The sequence below is a fragment of the Conger conger genome, chromosome 14 (genome assembly GCF_963514075.1).
Source record: "Conger conger chromosome 14, fConCon1.1, whole genome shotgun sequence".
In the NCBI taxonomy this organism is placed as follows: domain Eukaryota; kingdom Metazoa; phylum Chordata; class Actinopteri; order Anguilliformes; family Congridae; genus Conger; species Conger conger.
In genome coordinates, this window is record NC_083773.1 from 39,999,228 (window position 1) to 40,021,223 (window position 21,996).

At 43.0% G+C, this 21,996-nt stretch overlaps 1 protein-coding gene across 2 annotated transcripts in view; it reads right to left on the reverse strand.

The window, feature by feature from the left end:
- The window catches only part of LOC133110188 (cadherin-22-like), a 299,036-nt gene that overhangs the window by 100,486 nt on the left and 176,554 nt on the right, over nt 1–21,996 (reverse strand). For both annotated transcript variants that reach the window (XM_061220105.1, XM_061220104.1), the window contains exons 5-6: nt 6,241–6,360; nt 897–1,064 (exon numbers count right to left, since the gene is read on the reverse strand). In XM_061220105.1, coding sequence (XP_061076089.1) covers nt 897–1,064; nt 6,241–6,360 — 288 coding nt within the window. The remainder of the gene's footprint in view (nt 1–896; nt 1,065–6,240; nt 6,361–21,996) is intronic.

A 21,996-nucleotide genomic window follows, 5' to 3' on the forward strand; every position in this document is an offset into this window, starting at 1 on the left:
CATTGTTTCAAAAGGCTTCAGGCTTCCCACGGTTCTCTTTTGCAGACTTCAGACACTTCATTTTGTGTTGAGGTCATTCTTTCTGGCAACACTGCCATGTAGGTCTTTGTTGTTTAAAGTACGTTGTATTGTTGTTGTTGCTGTGCTCTTTTTTGCAGCTCTTTTGCAGTGGGTTCTCATGAGCATTTCTCACCAGGTCTTGAAAGATTATATCTAAAATCTTTCTTGGTCTTCCAGACCTTTCTTTGACTTCAACCGTTCCATGTATCTTCCGTTTTGTAATAATGTTTCTGACAGTTGAAATATGTAGTTTGAAACATTTTTGTAGCTTTCTCCTTCTTGGTGGAAATGAACCGACTTCATTCTGAAATCCTTTGACAACTGTTTAGAGGAACCAACTCCTCCACCATTCAGTGGCATACTTTTTCTTGTTCGCCGACGAATAAACAAAATAAAAAATATCTTGGCCCTGTACTGTGGAGACTAACACACCTTTAAGCACCTGGGCTGATTAGTTGGCGCAACCAAGGTGTGTATTCTCCCTCCACCTGTAGGCTTGGTCTGCTTTTCCACCGGACCGAACGTCACAAAAACATATAGGGGGGGACCCTCCCAATACATTTTGTGCCAGGCCTGAAAATACATACTGCAGCTGCCGCCCTGGCTCCAGTACATTTCAAACTAAGCTAACATTTTCACTTTTGTAATAATTCTCAGTCTGTTGGCCAGAAACTCAATTTTAGCATTAGGGAATTGAACTCACCATCTATGAAAAATCCCTCTGTGCCTTTGCCTGAACCGTAGAGAACCGTGTGCTTCATATCAACTTAAAGGTCACCTGGCTTTTCTAATGACACCCTCCCCCCCCCCCCCACCCCCCTCCCCAAATGACTCACTCTGCGGAAAGCGAGGCGGGCTGTCGTTGACGTCCGTGATCACGATGGTCACAGTGGTGGAGCCGGAGAGACCGCCCATTTGGCCCGCCATGTCCGTCGCCTTGACGACCAGCTCGTAGCGATCCTGAGTTTCCCGGTCCAGGTCGGGCACCGCCGTCAGAATCACCCCTGCAAGGCGAAATGGACGGGAAAGGTCACATGGGTTCGCTCACGTAGCGGGGTTAGCTCGGGTATTTCCCCAGTAAAGGCAGGGTGCAGTGCAGCGATGGCCTGTGGCAGGTTACCGCGACAACGCTACCTGATGACATAACCCTCAAATTCAGAATAACGTTGCTGCCCTTGGCTCGGGGCGATTTTGCCTTTAGCTGAGTGTTAACACACTTGCTTTAGAAATCTTGGGACGAGGGAGAATTTGAGGTTCAAATCCCTCCTCGGACTCCCAAAATCCCCAACTCCCTATCTCTAACTCAAACATACATGCCTGGCCATCCCTTAAGTCTATGAAAGACCAGCTGAACATCATATTGATAGAATCGGTGAAAATAGCTGAATTGATTGCACTGATTTTTATTCCAGGGCAAATGGAAGTGGAATATATTTTCTAAAGAGCATCTTTCTTAATTTTTTCTTCTTTGCAGTTACATTTCTTCAGCATTTTCAGCAATAATTCAAAGCACTGTCACTGGCTTAGGAACAATCAACATTTGACCTTAACGTTAACTCAAAATGAAATGTGAGTGCCAGCATTTTCTGATAAATGCAGTAATCACCCAAATTAACTTAGTTAAGTGGCTTAGTGACGAATGCACTTACATTTGTTCTTGAATCAAGGTTAAGTACACATGGTGATTGCTTCCATGTTTACATGCAGCAAACACTTGTGTCCAGTATCACTAAGACGGTTATTATTTAGTCACTGTTTACATCATCTATTTTCTTGCAAATCACGGTTAATTCTGTAGCTTCAGCAATAATGTTCTGTACACACCACCAAATGACAATTGAAAAGTATCAAAATAAGGGCTGATGTGACCGAGTGGAACAGTTTTATTAACCCTGAAGGGGCTTGTCAAGCTTGTTGTAGATGATCTGCCGCAATGTCATGTTTTACTGTATTATGTACATGTTGTGCATTTCTTGCTTCCAAGTATAGTTGAACGAAACAATGAGAGCTTTTAGTATCCAAGCAACAGCAAGCTAAGTCACAGCATTTTATTTACAAAAATCCAGTTAGACACATTTATTCATTCATTTATTTTGAAGTTTGTCGTGTGAAAGACGGCACTGGAGAAGCAGCTGACCAGGTTGGGAGTACCTGCTACTCCAATAGCACGATGAGGTTTTTTAATTTCATCTTCTCTCAGCTTTATATATAGCTTTATATATACAAATATCACCTAGTTCAAGCTAACGCCAATTACCAACACAAGACGAGTGCTATCTGGCTTGGCAAAGGGCTCCTCGGCTAGGCAAAGTGCAAAGAATATAATAAGATGGGGGAATTTTAGTTGGGAGGCTTATAGCCCACATGTGGTACAGATGGGAAAATCGGGAGAAATACAGGAGAATCATGACCCCGGGAGAATTCCGGAAGAGGACAGTCTCCTCCTCCTGGGTTGGCTAATATTACATTACATTACATTATTGGCATTTTGGCAGATGCTCTTATCCAGAGCGACATGCAGTTGATTAGACTAAGCAGGAGACAATCACCCCTGGAGCAATGCAGGGATAAGGGTCATGTACCTTAACCACTACGCCACAGGCCGCCCCCATAATATGCCCGTGGTTCATTCAAATCAATGATTGGCTAAAGAACATGACCTTGTTCACAAAGGCATAACTGGCGGCCAATTGAAATCGAAAGGAAAGCACAAAAACACGCAGACACTGCTGCCCCCTGGGAATTCTGCGTTGACACCCCTGCGTTATATGGCTTCATCAGACGTCCAGGCGACCACACGACCGTGAATTTTCCGGGGTCCCCTTTCAGCAACACAGCCGCCGCGGCTCTTCCACCCGGTCGCGGTTTCATCTCACCGCCAAACGGCAGGCTCGCGCCTCTCAGCGGGCAGCAAGGAGTTCGAAACGAAAATATGCAAAATAACTGACATTTCGCAGGAGGCCGCGACTGGACCGGCTCCTCTCACGAGGAGGCAGATTTACTCCGACGGCTGGAGCGAGAAAAATAAACACGACGGAGATGACAGAAAGCTCCCCTGCAATTTGTGTGATTATGCGCTCGCTCAGACTTAAAACTGCCACGCCGGCCAATAACTTATTTTTGTTCTAGTGCAGCGAAAAGAAAAAAAAAAAGCCCGCCGTAAAACACGGGCTCGTTCCCCTGTCAGACGGTGACAAAGCTGGAGAAAAATACGGTTGTGTTCCCCGTCGAGATGTCGCCTTCATACCCCATTTCATCCGGTTTGACGTCTCTCTTCTCAGAGCCGGGTCCATTGTGTGCGCCGGATTTACAGCGCGGCTGTGAAATCATATCCGCAGATCTGCCTTGCGGATCTGATGCTGTCGTTTGTGTAATTTACGGCCGTCGCAACGGTTTCCGCGTTCCCTAATTGGTCAGAACCTCGAGAGTCCGCGACCCAGCTGTCCTCTACTGACACGCAATGTAAGCAATATGAGAAACGCAATAAAAATATTGTTTTATTACCGACTTTCAAACCGCTCTAAAACAAAAATACACGCCTTTATAGTATTTAGTCATTCTTGGGCTGTGAGACTACTACACTATAGAGTAGGGCAGTTTGTAGGGTATTCTGAAGGTGAAGGTAAATTAGCTGCACACACTAATCCCCCAGGAACACATCCAAGGTCCCATGGGAGAGAGACCACTACAGCTGGTGAAGACCGAATAAAACAGACTAAATAGTGTTCCTGAGAGAAAGAGGAGAGTTGGAGAGGGGAGGGGAGAATGAGAAAGAGATAGAGAGATAGAGAGATAGGACAGTGACTTCCTTCTTGTTCAGATAATTCAACCAAACACAATTACAATTAAACAGAAATAAAAAAATATTTGACCAATTGGAAGGAAATCACAAAAAACCCCATATAAACGTAATCTTTATTTGGCTATAAAAAAACAGACTGTACAACATGGCTGAATATCTGACCATGGTGACAGATCACAAACAGACGATGTACAGACACAGGCAGCCCAGACAGCACAGAGAACAGACTACTCACACTGCAGTCAACGAGTGGCGGGGAAAGAGCTACAAATCCTCTACAAAATGCAGAAATTACTAGCCACAGTTCACAAACATATGCCCTGAGTTTTAAACTTTAAATACCCATCACAAGCTCCCCTATTCTTTAGGAGAACATAAAAAATGCATCAGACGAGAGAGAGAGAGAGAGAGAGAGAGAGAGAGAGAGGGAAAGAAAGAGGGGGGATAAAGAGAAGAAAGGGAGAGAGGGAGTGAAAGGGAGATAGAGATAGAGACAGACAGAGACAGAGAGTGAGGGAGAGAGACAGAGAGAGAGAAAGAGGGAGTGAGAGTGAGAGAGTGAAAGGGAGATAGAGATAGAGAGAGAGAGTGAGTGAGAGTGTGGAAGAGAGAGATAGAGAGAGTGTGTGAAAGAGAGACAGAGAGAGAGAAAGAGAGACAGAGAGGAAGTAAAAGGGAGATAGAGAGAGAGACAGAGACAGACAGAGACAGAGAGAGACACAGAGAGAGAGGGAGTGAGAGAGAGAGACAGAGAGAGAGATGGAGTGAGAGTGTGAAAGAGAGAGACAGAGACAGAGAGTGAGAGTGTGAGAGAGAGAGGGAGTGAGAGTGTGAAAGAGAGACAGAGAGAGAGAGGGAGTGAGAATGTAAAAGAGAGACAGAGAGAGAGAGGAAGTGAGAGTGAGAGTGTGAAAGAGAGAAAGAGGGAGTGAGAGTGAGAGTGTGAAAGAGAGACAGAGAGAGAGAGAGGAAGTGAGAGTGTGAAAGAGAGAAAGAGGGAGTGAGAGTGAGAGTGTGAAAGAGAGACAGAGAGAGCTCTCAGAAGCAGGAGCAGATCTCAGCAGTGTGCATCTGCCCGTCTCTCGGTGGTAACCTTTCCCAGCCTGGCCTGCTCGGCGGCCCCCGGAGCTCCCAGCCGGAGAAGGGCCCGGGCCGGGGTCATTCATCATCCCCCCGCCACGGACAAGCACATCAAGCCGGCGAGGCCCAAAAAAGAAATCATTAAAAGTTTAGGCGTGTCCCCCAGGGCCTACTTTGCAGGCTACAGAGTCTGTTCCGTCTCTCAAAGACCCCATTGTTCTCCAGCGAAATTACACTCGGCCGGGGCCGGGGCCCGGGCGCGTAAACGAGGTGGATCTCTGCGCATTAGCACGTCGACCGCGAGGGTGGGCCGGAGGGAAGACCGAGAACCGGCTAAAAGGAGGAAATAAACCACGCCGGAGTATATTAAACCTTATTCGACGTTGTACAACAAGCTAGCAAATGCTCTAGATTAGCATAAATACCAAATATAAATAATATATTTTGGGATGACACTTGCGAATAGTACCATACCTTGGTGTAAAATACAGTTATGACCAGCTTGAAATTACCAGCTACCAAAACATAGCTTGAGTTGGTCAAACCATGTTGATTATGGAGCTGGTCAAAACCAAGCACGAGCTGTACCAAATCTCTTGCAAGCAAGACACATAGAAATAATTATATATTTGTTATACAGCTGTGTATTATTATTGTTATATTTTCAAAGCTAAAAAGAAATATGTGAACGCATCACAGAGCAGTTATAGTGTTATAGTGTTATTTGGGTAGGTAATTTCCCTTGTCTCAGAAATGAATCATTCAGTTGACTCAGAATAGCCCTGTATCACCAGTGCTGCTAATTAAAGAAAAACATAAATATAAACTATTTCATATGAATGTTGTGACAGGCTTTGATAGTGAAGTCACTATTCATGTGCTTAACATGGGCTGCAAAAATGTGTGGAAATAAAGATTATAATTTAACGATGCCAAAGCACAATCAACATCCCTGAAATAGGGACCTCACTATTCCATCAAAACATGTCATGTGTGTGTTTATCAAAACATGTCATGTGTGTGTTTAATGTGTGCTTCTGTTTAGTGTGTGTGAGTTTGTCTTTGTGTGTGCACACTTGTCTTCCTATCTAACCGGGGACTATGGTGTCATTACACATCCACAAAGCGGGGACATAAGTGGGGCCTTTCTTCGGTCCCCTTTTAAATCATGTTAAAATTATGTGTGTCTGTGTGTGTGTGTGTGTGTGTGTGGGATATACGGTCCTGATGCAGTAAAGGCAAAATCATCAGCTCGCTGTCCTAAAGTGTATGGTTTTGTGTTGCCAGTCAGTACTTACCAGTCTGGTTGTCCACAGTAAAGAACTTCTCCCCTTCCAGGACACTGTAGACCACCCGTGCACTGCTGCCGTAGGTGGGATCATCCGCGTCCGACGCCGTCACTTTCATAACCGACGTGCCTGCAACGACAACCCAACCACGTCTGAGCACAGACCAAGCAGGAAAACCACTTCAAACAAGGCTGCAGTGCAACCATGTCTCATTCTGAAGGCACTTTCATAACAGACGAGCCCACAACAACAACCCAGCCATGTCTCTGAGCACAGACCAAGCAGAATAAACAAGTCAAACCAGGCCGCAGTGCAACCATGTCTCATTCTGAAGGCACTTTCATAACAGACTGCCCACAACAAAAACCCAGCCACGTCTGAGCACAGACCAAGCAGGATAACCATGTCAAACCAGGCTGCAGTTCAACCATGTCTCATCCTTGGGGACTGCGGAGTGTAATTTCATGTTTTGAGTAGGACGTGCTTTGGTGCACTTGTTTTGTTTGTTCTGTGTTTAATTATGGATTGCATTTTTGCAAATGTACTACACTATAAATCAGTTTTTTTCTATACGTTATATACAGTATTTGATTGTGGTGTGTGTGTGTGTGTGTGTGTGTGTGAGAGAGAGCATGTGTTTTTGTGTGTGTTTGTTGATGTGAGCGTGTATTTTTGAATGTTTTTGTGTTTCAGTGTGAGGTATTCATGAAATAAAACAACAATCTAGTTTCAAGTTCCTTCCTGCGACATAGTTCAACAAACAAAGGAGTGATAAAAATAATAGTGGCGTAAAGATTGTGCCACTCTTTTGGCAGCAGTTCTTACTCAAAACTACTTTTTTTGCGGAGAAAACTCGTTACGAATGGAAATAGTTATGTAATTGTATAAACAAAATAAACAAAAAGCAGGGAAACCAACGGACCATGTAACTCTCCAGAGTACTGTAGGTCCAAATCCCAGATGGGGGATTGACAGGTATATAACCTGCATATGTAACCTGCATTGTTTCAAGAAATATAGTGACAGCTGTATGAATTAATATGCATTTCATCAGGATACAAAGGGAGGATTCTAATAAAATGAAAATGTTATTCTCAACGTACCAGTCACAGACGCTACGTCTTCAATGGACTGGAAAAAAACATCGACGGGGGCAGATCAGCACACGTTCCGTTGTCAATGATTGCGGCAAATTATCTTTGGTTAATCCAAAGCAGTTAATTTGTTTTCTTCCAGCAAATTAAGACGTCGATTTGATTTGTCACTCGTTCCGACCGCGCCGGGGGACAAGCGTGTCGAAACCGCGCCTCGAGTCTCCAGACGAAGCGAACGCTTCGCGTACGCGTTCAGACGGGCCCAACATCGCTATGAGTTATTTCTTCTTCTTCTCTTCGCTGCTTTAGTCAGAGTTATGGCGAAAGCCGGCGGTGTGCGCGGCTTAATGGAGCGAGACACTCGAGGGGAACCGTCGCCTTAAAGCACAAACCCACAAACCCTCCTTGCCGAAAAAAAAACGAGAAGAGGAACACCTCGTTTGAGGACAAGATTTGTAGCGGCAAAGGCACTCAAGGGCAGAGGCAGCCTCCTTCCCGGTCGTGAAATAGGTAATTACTGACAGCTGGTGTTGTCCGAAAAGGTCACAGCTGCTGCCTTCCCAGAGACCCGTCATGCCACTGTCCGGCCACATAATAACAGCGAGGTAATTACGCTAATTAGAAGGACGTGTCAGAATACTGTTTGTTTCTTGTCACGGCCTGGGCTCCCAAGAGGCGGGGGGGGGGGGGGGGGGGGGGGGGGTCGAGGTTCTGTTATTAAAGCTAAGGCTAACGGTTTACTCCATCTTCCCTAAGCCTGTGTCCTTCCTTTCAATCCCCCTTCCAACACTGTAAATGTCCCCTTCCCCTTCATTTTGCACATACTACACATTTGGTGCTCTGTTTGTGTATTCAATAGCAGGACTAGGCCCTTTTATAAAGCATTGTGAGGTTTCTATCAATTTTCCTGAGTCATGCTCATGAAATAAAACAAACAAGTCAGGGTCAATAAGATAAAAAGCAACATTTCAACATGAGGCTCTTCCTTTTGATGAGCACTACTGACAGATGTTTCTGTTTAAGAATAGCCATCCTCTTTTGTCACGAGAACATATCCCCAATTGAAATATAGAAACTGGCTCCGGTCGGTGCAGGAGGAGAGAGACAGAGTTCCTCAGAGACCCGAAATCAACAAATGTTTACAGGGATAAAACAATGCCCAGTCAATAGACATTATGTTACACCTGCTTACAAATATACATCGAAGGGATAGGCCACGCAAATTGATTATTCAACCTGAAGAAAATCTGATTCTCGGCCTTAACTGCCCCTCGAGTATTTAACGACTGCAGAACACTCACATATTGAACTTTGCGTTTGTATCCTGCCAGCAGGGCAGCTAAAAGGCAGCTTGATGGCTTGAATGCTAATGATAGTTTTTTATCATAATGCTACCTGCACAATGCACCTTGATTTCCAACATTAATTCAGTTCTCTCCCCCCCCCCCCCCCCCCCACAAAAGCTGAGAAACACCAGCCCTGCTTCTATCGCTATTTATGCTACCTTTGTGTGGTTTATCAGTGCAGACGGCAGAGATGCGGTTTTCTTTCAGGCCATCTTTAAGTGCTTTGTCCAGTGTGGGAGGGCGACTTTGAACATGGCATTTAAGCATGTTGCTGAATCCTGATGATACCGGTATTCTGAACCTGAAGAAACAGTATTCATGGCATTTGGCAGACGCTTTTATCCAGAGCGACGTACAGTTGATTAGACTAAGCAGGAGACAATCCTCCCCTGGAGCAATGCAGGGTTATGGGCCTTACTCAAGGGCCCAATGGCTGTCATGTACCTGCTAACCAGGTATTAAACATCAGCTTGTTGAGAATTAGAACATTACACATCAGTCCACATCTGTCTAAACAACCATAGGTTTTGAACAATACATTATCACCTTAAAAAAACAGTAGCTATCCACTAGCTACGATATGGTCTGCGTTTGTTTACTTGCTCTCAGAGTGCTCCAGGGCACAGTGCTCTGTATTTCAGAATGACAATTCTCTGATCGCTCTGCACTTCTGAAAGAGCGGGGTGCGCTCTGGTTCTCGGATGGGGAGCTTAAACGGAGCACAACACTCCTTGATTGTAGGATTTCAGTCATACTTTGTGGCTAGCTAGTAAAAATGACTTATGTTCGAGTTGAGTGGCACAGGAAGTTAGTTCACTTAGCCAGCTACAACTGTTCTACTGTCGAGCTAACTGACTAGCAATAACTACAGCTCGATAGCTCGATAGCAAAACATTGGTGCTAGCCTTCCAAGCAGTTAAAGGGTCTTCCCCAGCTTATCTACAAAAAATCATCAGACCCTACACCCCTGCCAGACCTCTTCGTTCAGCCTCCACAGGCCGCTTGGCACCTCCCCCTCTCCGAACCTCCGCATCACGCTCACGACTACTGTCTGTTCTGGCTCCACGGTGGTGGAACGAACTCCCCGTTGAGGTCAGAACTGTAGAATCTCTCCCCACCTTCAAGCGCAAGCTGAAGACACACCTCTTCAAGCAGCACCTCTCCCCACCCCTCCCTACCTCCCTGTGAACCTTAATTGTATCGGTATTCTTAAGTTGGCTAGGTAAGCAGTGTTATAGTTGATAGTTAACTTTGGTCACTTTTGCTCTGTTCGTTTGTTTCTTTGTTCTCAAAAAAAAATAAAAAAAAATAAAAGGGCCCTCGTCCTTATGCAAGTATGCACTTTGTTGTACGTCGCTCTGGATAAGAGCGTCTGCCAAATGCCAATAATGTAATAATGTAATGTAGTCAAATATAACAGTTCTTGAGTAATTCAGTTCCATAATTCAGTTTGCTGGCTTACCAGAGTAGTCGATGGGCCTAGTAACATTGCACGTAGAAGCTATGACTTAAGCAACCTAAAGGATAGTTTCGGGAACACCCCTAGAAAAGAAACAACTTTAGTAAAGTATACCTTCTTCCTAAAATGCTAACGTGGGCCCTGATCGATTTTCCTCTCTTTTCTAACCTTCAGAATGGCTTGCTTTTCTCCCAAAGACAGCTCTCTGGTCTTCATGTTGGTTTAACACCAATGCAGTCTTCACAGGCAAAACCCAAGGCTAAAACCAAGAGTAGACATTCAGAACTATTTATTGTTTAACCAAACAATCTAACACATCGGGGCAACAAGAAACACCTGTCAGTCACATGTTCCAATACTTGCTCACCTTAAAATTGGGTGGTCTGATAAAAAGGTGATATGTTATAAGCTCTAAGTTCTAAGTATAAAATACCAGGAAATAAACATTGAAATTCGGATCAGTCATCTCATGTACATCTTTTGACCTCAAACTCAATTCAGTGTATAGCAAAAACAAAGGAATTGACCTGGAGGGGACTATATTGCCTGTACAGTATGTATGCATATATGAGGATTATGGGACAAAATGGCTGAAAAAGACCCAGTCCTCATACCTGTCTGGACTCGCCCAAGGTCAATGTGCGACTCGGCCTATGCATTCAAAACAAAAATGAAACCTCATAATTTCTTGTTTCCATCAAGAGAGAGACTTAACAATTCCACACACATAGAGTCTACTAACAGGAAAGTCCTTCCTTTTTATAGGATTACTTTCTTATCTTCATTTTTCCAAGGTAATAATCAGCATAAACCTCAGCTGTGTGAGGGGCTTGAATTTGCCTCTGGTGAAAGCACCATATAAATGCAAATGCTACTTTATTGTGTTCATATTAAACAGGAAGTGAGCTTCAGAGCGTCAGTCCTTCTTAATACACTGCCTGGAGTTTCATAGGCAGCTCTTAGTTACTGATTGGCGGCCTGTGCATATACTTTTAGCAGCTGCTGAGATGTTAGCTGTTGTGACAGGTTACAGGGGCTACGGTAAAACTTTAAAATAACCTTCATTATACAGTCTTACAGAGAGTGTCTCGCAACTGAATATCACAGATAAAACACGAAGACAAATCCTAGGATGAATATAAGTGTTACAATATCTTCTTATTGAAAGTTACAACACTATGTTCACTACATTTTAAAATAGTGCCATTTAAAATTGCACATTCAAACTTTACGACAGATACAGAGAAAGACAATGGGCCCCCGAGAAGAGAGAGAAAAGAAAATAACATTGAATATGAGCAGTATGTCCGTGTGTAAATTAAATTACCCAAGGAGGACAAGTGTGGTGTGCGGAAGAAGAGGAACAAAAAAAAAAAACTGTTGATGATTGAAAACAGCATTATCTGTTGTGACACTCATATTTGTCATGGCCATTGCTTTTAGTTTTGGTACGGCATGCAATATGTTGCAGTTCACTTGCTACAAATAGCACTTCATTTAATATGGGACTCTTTTTCAGGATAGTTGACTACACAAACAAGTACAGTACAGTTGATATCAGCTGCTTCTCACCCTTAGAGTCTTCATTATGCTATTCTGCAGCTATTGTTACTGCTGAAATCCTTTTAAGTGCACTTTTGTTTTGCTTTGATACATTCAAGACCAGACTGCCTATACAATTAATGTGCTGTAACAGAATTCAGTTCGAATCATACGTCCTTTGATCAGTTTTTACCATCACTGTGCCCACGACCTGCATGTTTTTTGAGTTCATGAAGTGTGCATGTTCGTGTTTGTGCTTACAACAGTGATTTGTGTTTGTTCTCAGCTGTTTCTGGTGAGCAGGTGGTGTGTGTATATTTGTCAAGCATATAAAGATTTCCCGGTGGATAAACTGTACATTGATGGACATTTATTTCTGAGACTGCGACACCACATTACATTAGATTACATTACATTACATTACATTATAGGAATTTGGCAGACGCTCTTATCCAGAGCGATGTACAACAAAGTGAATAACCACTTTGCAGGGCGGCCTGTAGTGTAGTGGTTAAGGTAAATGACTGGGACCCACAAGGTCGGTGGTTCAATCCCTGGTGTAGCCACAATAAGATCCGCACAGCCTTTGGCCCCTTGAGCAAGGCCCTTAACCCCGTTGCTCAAGGGGAGGATTGTCTCCTGCTTGGTCTAATCAACTGTAAGTCGCTTTGGATAAAAGTGTCAGGCAAATGACATGTAATGTAATGTAATAACCATAGCCACACACTGGCTCTTGATTTCCATACAGTGCCTTCAGGAATTATTTATCCTTTTCAACTTCGCATCATTTGTCCCAGTACACCTTCAAATTTGAATAAATGTTTTAATTTATCATTTCAGACACAAATTCAATGTTTGATGCACAAACAAATGTGTTGAACATGATGGGCTGACATTTCTCATTTACAGGCCAAATGCAGTCAAGAGAGCTACTCGTATAGGAGTAGGAAAACAAACCCATTGAAATATATTTTAATTTTACTTTGCAGTACAGCAAAATGTATCGAGTAAAGTTTCTGAAGGCACTATACAACTGCTGTTTTTTTATGAGGATCTTGAGGTTAGGTCTTCGTTGTTTCTTATACACTCCCTTAATCTTAAAAAAATTAAAAATGAACAATGTGGAGATGTTGGATCAGGTTGAGGTCTGTCAGTAGAACAAGGCGGCACAAGTGAAAACTCGCAAAAAGAAAATTTCACACTGATAACAGGAAGCTTTTTTTTTTTTTTTCACACACACACAAAGAGCTGTCAGTGACTGGAATAGCATGGGGTGATGAAGAACAGTGTTCGTTATAGTACCGGCAAACGGCTTTCACTGAAATACGACTTTCCTACCAGGACCTGGGTCAAATATTTAATTGTTTTGGATTCAAATACTTCTCTGTGCACGAATGATCGTGTCTGGCGCAGAGTGAATCAAAAGGAGCAGGACCAGAGGACCAGAAGGCGGGGTTTGCACTGTTTGAGAGCATTTTATTGGTTCCAATACAACCAGACAAGCTCACTGAAGCGTATAAAAGGGTTTGAGTCCAAACAAAAACATATTTGACCGAGGCCTGTTTCCCATTGAGAACATTTGTTGCCCAATCTTTCATGTTGCAGACAGCCTTCAAATGGCTTAATTTTTACCGCTTGGTTGTGTCTCAAGTCAGTCCCTGTCCACAATATCTGGCTGACAGCCTGACTTCACAGGGAAGCACACACGACCAGCAAAGTCATTAACACTGCCCACTGAGAGCGATTGGCAAAGTGGATTGCAGCAATAGAAGCCAAGATGTGCCTGTGATAAAGAAAAAACTAAAACTGTACAACACATGTATTAATTATAAAGCAACATTCACTCAGGGAAGAACTCAAACTAAGTTTACTTGTTTCAGCTCTTTGAAACAGTAGAAACTCCCATTTCTCAGCTCCAGAAGTAATATAACTGTTCAAATATTAGGTTGACAGTTGGATCTTGGAGATAATTGCCTTGAAGCTGAACTCCATCATTCAGTAAATGTTCCCAAAAAGGGTACACGTTATCTGATAAATCGGTGGAATGTGATCAAACCACAAAAGCCTTGGAACCTTGGTATTCAAGGGAAATTGCAGAGGCCTCAAGCTTGTAAATACAAATATAAATACACTCAGTGAGCACATTATTAGGTATTTATAAGACTTTTTTTTTTAGACTTATTGGTCTTCTGCTGCTGTAGCCTATCCGCTTAGAGGTTTGATGCGTTGTGTGTTCAGCGATGCTCTTCTGCATACCACTGTTGTAATCTGTGGTTATTTGCATTACGGTCACCTTTCTGTGATACCAGCTTTGACCAGTCTTGCCCTTCTCCTCTGACCTCACATTAACCAGGTGGTTTTGCCCGCAGACCTGCTGCTCACTGGATGTTTTCTGGTTATCGCACCACTCTCTGCAAACTCTAGAGTCTGTTGTGCATGAAAATCCCAGGAGATCAGCAGTTTCTGAGATACTCAAACCACCCTGTGGGGAACCAAAAATCAGTCACATCGGTCACAGGCACCAAAAAAGAGCTAAACCTCTTGACCATGTCTGCATGCTTTTATGCCTTTAGTTCCAATACATTCTTGCATTAACAAGCTGGTGTACAGGTCTACCTAATAAAGTGCTCACTGAGTGTATTTACACACAGTATAAATGTATACAAGTGTGTATCAATACAACCGCATTTTTTCATTCCCACAACACTTTTCAAGTTTTGTTTCGGCTTTTTAATTTTTCATCGAGTAACATATAGTGCACTTTACAGCATACAATATTAAACAGCCAGCCCTGTCCTTTTTAAACTCCGGACACTTATGGATCGTTACTGCTTGTTTTGTTGCCTAATTCAGCATTTCTTCTTTTTATGATTTCGTCCCGCGGTCGGTCATTTACCACAGGCGGCCTTCCGGAAATTTACGGCGCCGGGGCCTTTTATACGACTGCCGGCGGCTACCGAAATAACAAGAGGCTCACAAAAAGGGCGAGGTCGGGGAAACGTTCACGAGAAGGGCGCGTCCCCACGTGTACGAGACGGGGGGGGGGGGGGGGGGTGACGGGAGGCAAGAATTAGACAAAGGGGAGGGAAAAACAGAGCGACGGAAAGGAGAAGGGAGACAAAAGCTGGGGTAGGTGGGCTGGCAGCCATTTTGTGAAATTTGGACACTTCTCCTCCGATTCTGGCTGGCTTCCCCCGCCTCCATTACCGCCGGTCGTTTAACGGCTTGCGGGGGGCTCCGGGCATGAATTAACGGGGTCTGGCACGCGCAGCGTCGCCCGTCCGACAGCGACAGTTCCTCTGGAAGTAGTCACGGCAGATTATTAGTGACTGGCACCGTCATAAAAAATACATTAAAGAAGAACCGCTGGATGAGGGCTGTAAAACCGGCCCGGGCTGAGTGGATGTCCGGGCCCTTCGATTTAGCAATCATTTTGGATGAGATGCTTTGATTGCTTCGAACGGCGCGATTTCACGGCGACTGGCTCCCGTGTCCCAAGCGGGCGGGCCGAAGCCCGCGTGTGTTTATTCCGGACTTTTCCGTCACGTCTCCGCTTCACCCCGAGGGTCCAGTGGGCCTCAGCGAGGAATAAACAGACGGACGCTCCCCCCCCCCCTTCCGTTTTCACTCAATTTCGGGTCTGTTTTGCTACGTTCGATGACCGAACGGATTCCATCATCTCCGGAGCTGTTCTGTGACTCGTTTAACAGCTCGTGTCAGGTGGTCGGAAAGTTTCCCTTTACGTTTTAAGCGGTTTATTTGATTGACGGGCGAGGCTGGAGCGTGATAAGGCCCGCAGGGACCGGACTTGTTTACTGGAGCTTAAACGTTCCTGTGGGTTTAGCGCTCCTGCCTCCTTGGCTGATAAGCCATCCTCCCTCTCCACGAATTCATTTCCCAACTGGACCGCACACATTTTAATGACACCAGTGGCATGACCATTGGCTCACTCTAAGCAGAGATGGGGCATCCTCTCTACACACAACCTGTGTCTCATGACACAGCATGAGTTCATTCTGAACACTCTTGACACACAATGTGCAAGAATACTCTAGAATCAGTTGACAGATTTACGTATTAGCCACCATTTCATATGCAAATTATTGAGCATTTGAATACAATGTGTACTTGAGTGGATGAAATATATTTTCCAATTAAAAAAAAAAAAAGTTTTTAAAATGACAGACCTTTGTGTTGCCCAGTCACAGACAGTGAGCACATTCAAATGAATGGCTGACACATTTACTGTATCAAAATCAACACGGCATGTGTTGTCCCTAGGCACGCCCTCCATATGTGTTAAAAATGACATGTCTCTTCTTAGGGTGTACTGAGTTATGGGGACGGCAAATGGTCAGATGGCCCTGTAAGACTTACATTGCCCAATATTCAGGACAGTGTTCAGTGAATTTGGCTATTTCCCTACAGTGAAACCATTCCACACGTTAAATGTCCAGTCTCTAGCACTCTCAGAAGTGGAGGAAAATTTTTTATCTTCAAGGATCAAATTTCCAAAATTTGCCCTGAAAAGTACAGTGATGTTTTCTTTGAGGACAAATTAGTATTATTATTTGGTACAAATGAATATTATTTTGGTATTGCTGGTTAGGGGTATAATCTTATACAAGGTACCGCCCCTTTTCATACTTTTATTTCTGAGAGAGCAACAGCAAAAATACATCATCTGGTAAACGGGAAGTAGTCCTTCAATGCCCCATTGCAGTGACGTAGCCATCTCACAGATGTGTTACCAGTGTGGTGGTAACTGAGACAATACCAGACAATTTTATGTGAAATACGTGTGACATTATCAAATAACATATCATTGAGAAAATTAGAGAGGAGCAGCAGCAAGGAATTTGGAAGTAGACCCCAAACAAGCACAACAATAGAAGGGGCAGAAAGAAAGAGATATTTCACTGCACACTGACAGTAAATAGAGGAGAAGCTGCTTAAAAATACATTTCAGTGTACTTATTATCACTTTCATTATATTCATCATCAGGTTTAAAATGTTGTTTCGCACAATTGTGGAAACCTAGGCTATATTCTGACAGTTAAAATGGTTTTCAACTGTCAGTATATGTAAGTTTTAGTTCTAGTAACCATGCAATTGAGAAACAATCTTCAACAGCAGCATGTCTCCAACAAAAGCTGTTACTTACCGGTGTTAATAAACATGAGGGCTATTTATTGATGGATTAGAGTATTTCCAATGCAGCACAACGCAGAACAATTACAAATAATTTCAAAGAGACAAGATTTATATTCTTTATATAACTTCCAGAGTTCTTGCTGCTTGTCATACTACATGTAAAGGTTACAACAAAGCCATTTGAAGCCCATTCTAATGTGTTGCCTAACTGAGTTTTTACTGTTTATAACGGCATATATCTTATATGATGAATAATTGAAAGAAAGAAAAACCATGTTGTTTTGTGCTTAATGTGGAATTTTGACATTGTGGTTCTGGAATGAAGCGTGTTTGCCAACTAGCTACATGTTAATCAAGGGTTGACTGGGTTGCTTTATGGTTTAAAATATATACATATTTATACAGGATGTATTTTAAAAAAATAAAAATAAAAAGATAAGACAAAGACAAAGATCCACTACCATGGAACAACCTTTTAAGAGCTGAAATCGGCTTTAATTCGCAATAAGTATACGAGAACAGAAGCAAGGCATACTGTGGGAAACTGACTGACCAACTCCACAGCTCAAAGCTCTGATCTGGTGTCAGGGCATATCAAAAGGGCATAATTGAATGCCATATTCAATCTCTTCCCTTTCAGCTGTCGGCTGCTCGCCTTAATTACACAAAAACAATTGGAACTCCTTTATAGAAAGTGAAATCAGTGATAACCAGAATCATATCAAGTCTTTAATAGCTTCCCATCACCAGGAATAACTGTTCTGCTTCTCAAACAAAGAATGTGTCATCTTAATAATTACATTTTGAAAGGCGATGAATCATCACAAAGAGATTTTTCTGGGATGTCCTCAAGTTACAGACTGTGCCTGAAGGGTGTAGTTCATCCATATTATATTTCATATTTCAGTCGTACACTTTCAGGTAGGAAAAGTGCCTAAAAAGGTACAAATGCTTGTGGCAAGGGTGGCACCCTACTGGTACATAAAATGTCACCCCTAATTGTACTTTTTTCTCTTAGAAAATGTACTCATTTGTACCCAAAAAGAACATTACTGTACTCTCAGTGTACATTCACAAAATATGAGCCGTGAAGTACAAAAATCTACCACAACTGTCACGTTATGCATTTACTACATTCAATTTCAAGTACTTATAACTTATAAACAATATAAGTGCTAATGTCATAGCTGGTGCATACCCTACAATACCTTTCAATACCTACTGAAATAAAGCCATTGATACAGTCAAAGATAATCATTCATAGATAATCACGATTTGTCCGAATCTTTGGGCTGTTGGTATTCACCTGAGATTATCTGAAGAATGTATGAATAAAAGAAGTTAGCTGTGACCAATTTGTTGAAATGTTTCTCTCCATTTGTCCTCAAGCAGCCCGGCTCATGAAATAGAATACTGTTCAAATTCACTCAAGTATTTTGGGGTCTTTGATTTCTATTTAAGCTGTTAGAGTCATTCTGTCTCAGAGGACACAGAATGAATTAATTTAAATGTAAATAGCGATATTGTGTACAATGCACACGGTTGAAGCTCGGTGGCAATCTTTACCCAATAAGACACTCTCTCAAGATTCGGTAACAGGTTCAGTTGTTCTTGGTGCCAGATCATTAGCCCTGTGTGGGTCCAATCAGCCTCTTGGCTAACTGCGTGGAATTGGTTTGTAAGTGGCACAGAGAGTCTAAATATCCGGGCCTGATGAAAAGTGGCACTGTTCAATAATCACACTGAAGGTCTCGGCCTCTGGGGGTCTCAGTTGCGTATGACTATCGTAGATTGTGGAGTCAGGAAATGGCTGATGGTGGAAAGTGAACTAAATACCATCTGTATCCTCAGGATTTATGGGCTTTGTTCATTGAACGTGCCTACTGCATGTGTGTGCGTGTGTGTGTATCATACCTTTGTGTGTGTGTGTATCATAGCTGTGTGTGTGCGTGTGTGTATCATAGCTGTGTGTGTGCGTGTGCGTGCATCTTAGCTGTGTGTGTGTGTGGAGAGGTTACTCAGCATCTGAGCATGTACAGTAGAGTGATAAAGTGATTCATACATAGGCCCATTTAATGGTGACTATTAAACCATTATTAATTATTGATAATTCGGTGTGTGTGTCTGTAGGAGGGGAGGTTACCCAGAATGTACAGTAGAGAGATAACTGAAAAGTGATTCACACATAGGCCCGTTTAATGAGATTAATTATTGATAATATGGTGTGTGTGTCTGCCTGTGTGTGTGTGTGTGTGTGTGTGTGTAGGGGTGGGGGGGGGGGTTACCCAGCATTTACAGTGCAGTGATAAAGTGATGTATGATTTATGCATAGGCCCATTTAATGGAGACTTAAGAGTACAGTAAAACCGCTTCCGCCCGTATACGGCACAGGGAGGGGGGTAGGGGGGTAGGGGGGTATTTCAGTTAATGCCGGAGGAAGTGCAGGAGTCTGCCTGGGCCCAGACGCCGGAGTGACAGCCATTTAAGAGACGCGGTCGTAAAGTAGATTTGTGCGGCGGGATACCGGAACGCACTCGGCGTACAACCCAACCAGGTCTGACCACAGCGCCGGCAGAGCGCGCGTTCCCCCCCCCGCCGATATCCCTCCCCGTATTATGGATCATTTAGTCCGGACATAAAAGCCGAGGTGTTTTCACTTGAAAAGTTATTCCTCCGCGAGATCGACCGTGATTCATTTTTCACTGCCGCTCATAAAAACGGGGAGGGGGGGAAATAAATAAATAAATGGGGAAAAAAAACCCCGCGTGCCGTAAAAGTCGGCGGAGCGCGGACTGAAACTTTGAATAAGGCCTCGCAAGGATTTTGTAATCATTTCTTTTTTTGGCTTTTGTTTTCCGCCCCGTTCACGGGAAGCTAAATCAATGGTTTTATTCTTTCCCTTTAAAGCAAACAAAGCGTGTTGCCTTAGATCCTGCAAGACTGTAATATGGACTGAAAAAGCAAGTGAAAGCCTGGCCATTGGCCTATATGAAGGATGTCCACAGTACATATGTCACAAAGACGTACGTAGCACGACCGGCAAGACCGCTCTGTCCTGGCAGCTCTGGTCGCCTAGTGGGTCCCTCATTACGAGCACCAGGTGGTCGAGCTGCACGGTCACGCCTGTTCTCTGTTCTGGTTCCTCAGTGGTGGTGAAAACACACCTTTTCAGACTGTACCTTAGTTCCCCCTCCTGATTTACCCCCCCCCCCCCAATATCCCTCTTGTACACCCAAAAAAAACTACTTGCACTTACGATGACTATTGGTTTTGGTTATAACTGCTCTTCATGTGTGCTTTGGTATTTGATGCTTTTCACTTAATGAGGATCTGAACTTGTAAATCACTTTGGATTAGAAGCGTCTGCTAAATGTAAAGAGATCCTTTCAGTGGCCCTCATGTCAAGACTTCGACATAAAAATATGAATTCAATTCCTTCACAACATGAAGTTAATGAATTATTATGTATGCATAGAGTCATTGTATTAATTGCTTATTTTTGTTTGTTTGAACACGATCAGTCAATTCACCAGACTGCCCCATACCCGTGTAGTTTAATATTACCTACATATCCATATAAAGAAATTATTAGTAGTTAGTGCTTCTTCTCGCAGTGCCAGAGGCACACACGTTGAGCTGCAAAAAGCCAGTCTGAACAAGCGTTTTAGTCTCATAATGAGACAGAAAATCTTTTTTTTTTTTCATCTCAAGTAGAAGATATTAGTTTGTTTTAAGTAAATCATATCCTATTGGCAAATCTTGAAATGAGTCAAACTGTCTCACCTCATTGACAATATTTTTTTCTTATTCAGCAAGCTATAATAAATAATAAATATGTCTAAATATGAATAAAACGGTTGCTGATATGGACTTATTTTTGGTTTTTGCAGTGTACATAAACTGTTTCGGAGGCACCTTAATCAGGGCTCAACAGTAATGATAGCCCCACTATGCCAATCCATCACAAATGAGCAGTTGTGGCCACAATTCATTTGTTATTTCTAAAATGCACACTCATATTTTAATGGGCATACTGAAAGTTTCACCACCCTGTCGATTCAGACTTCCAACAACTGATCAAAAGGGGCAGCCTAAAGCCTAGCAGCTAAGTTGCTTGACTGGGACCCAGAAGGTTGGTGGTTCAAACCCCAGTGTAACCACAATAAAATCTTTAATATTTACCAAAAAATAAAGTGAAAACCTGGCCATTGGCCGAAGGAAGGAAGTCTACAGTACATACAGTATGTCACAAAGACACATAGTACATAGCAGGACCAGCAAGGCCACTCTGGTCTGGCAGCTCTGGTCCCTTGTGGTCTCCTCATTATGTGATCGAGCTGCACATTCACGCCTGTTCTCTGTTCTGGTTCCTCAGTGGTGGAATGACTTGCCTACCACTGTCAGGACAGAATCCCTCCCCATATTTCGATGCATACTGACAACACACCTTTTCGGACTATACCTAGTCCTCCCTCCTCAATTAACCCCCATCAGCACAGCTGTTGTGCCTTTGAGCAGGGCCCTTAACCCCCCATTACTCCAGAGGGGGATTGGCCCCTGCTTAGTCAAATCAACTGTAAGTAGCTTTGGATAAAAATATCAGCTGAAATAATTCATTAAGGGGAGCTCATTTGTGAGCTAATTTACAGTCGAGTGTCAGGCCCTGCTTACCAGCCTGTCTCTAATCCAAAGGCTCCCATCACCACCACAGTTAAAGGAAGCCAACAGAAGCCAAATATACTTCCCATAAAGGATGACATTTCTTTAAACTTAAAAACCATCGTAAACATTACGCTAATATTAAGCCAGCTAGTTCATCATTATGGGTTGTAAAATAAAAAGGAAGACTTTTACACTTGACAGCAATAATTACATGATGGATCATTTGCACAAGCCATAACTAAAGTTATCGGTCTGTACATTTTATATTTACAGAGCAGCCATAATACGTACAGTATGTCTATCCTATTCCATATCAAATGTAATTCATTAACTCAGTAATATGATTTTACCCTTTTGAAGGGTACACAAATTATTGAAATTCTGAGCTTAAATGGCACTGCAGAGCCACCTACAGAAGTATTATATCAATTATATTCTACTCAATGCATCATGAGTAGCCAAAACAATATGTGGAGTTGTTAGAGTTCCAAACCTTACACAAAATGG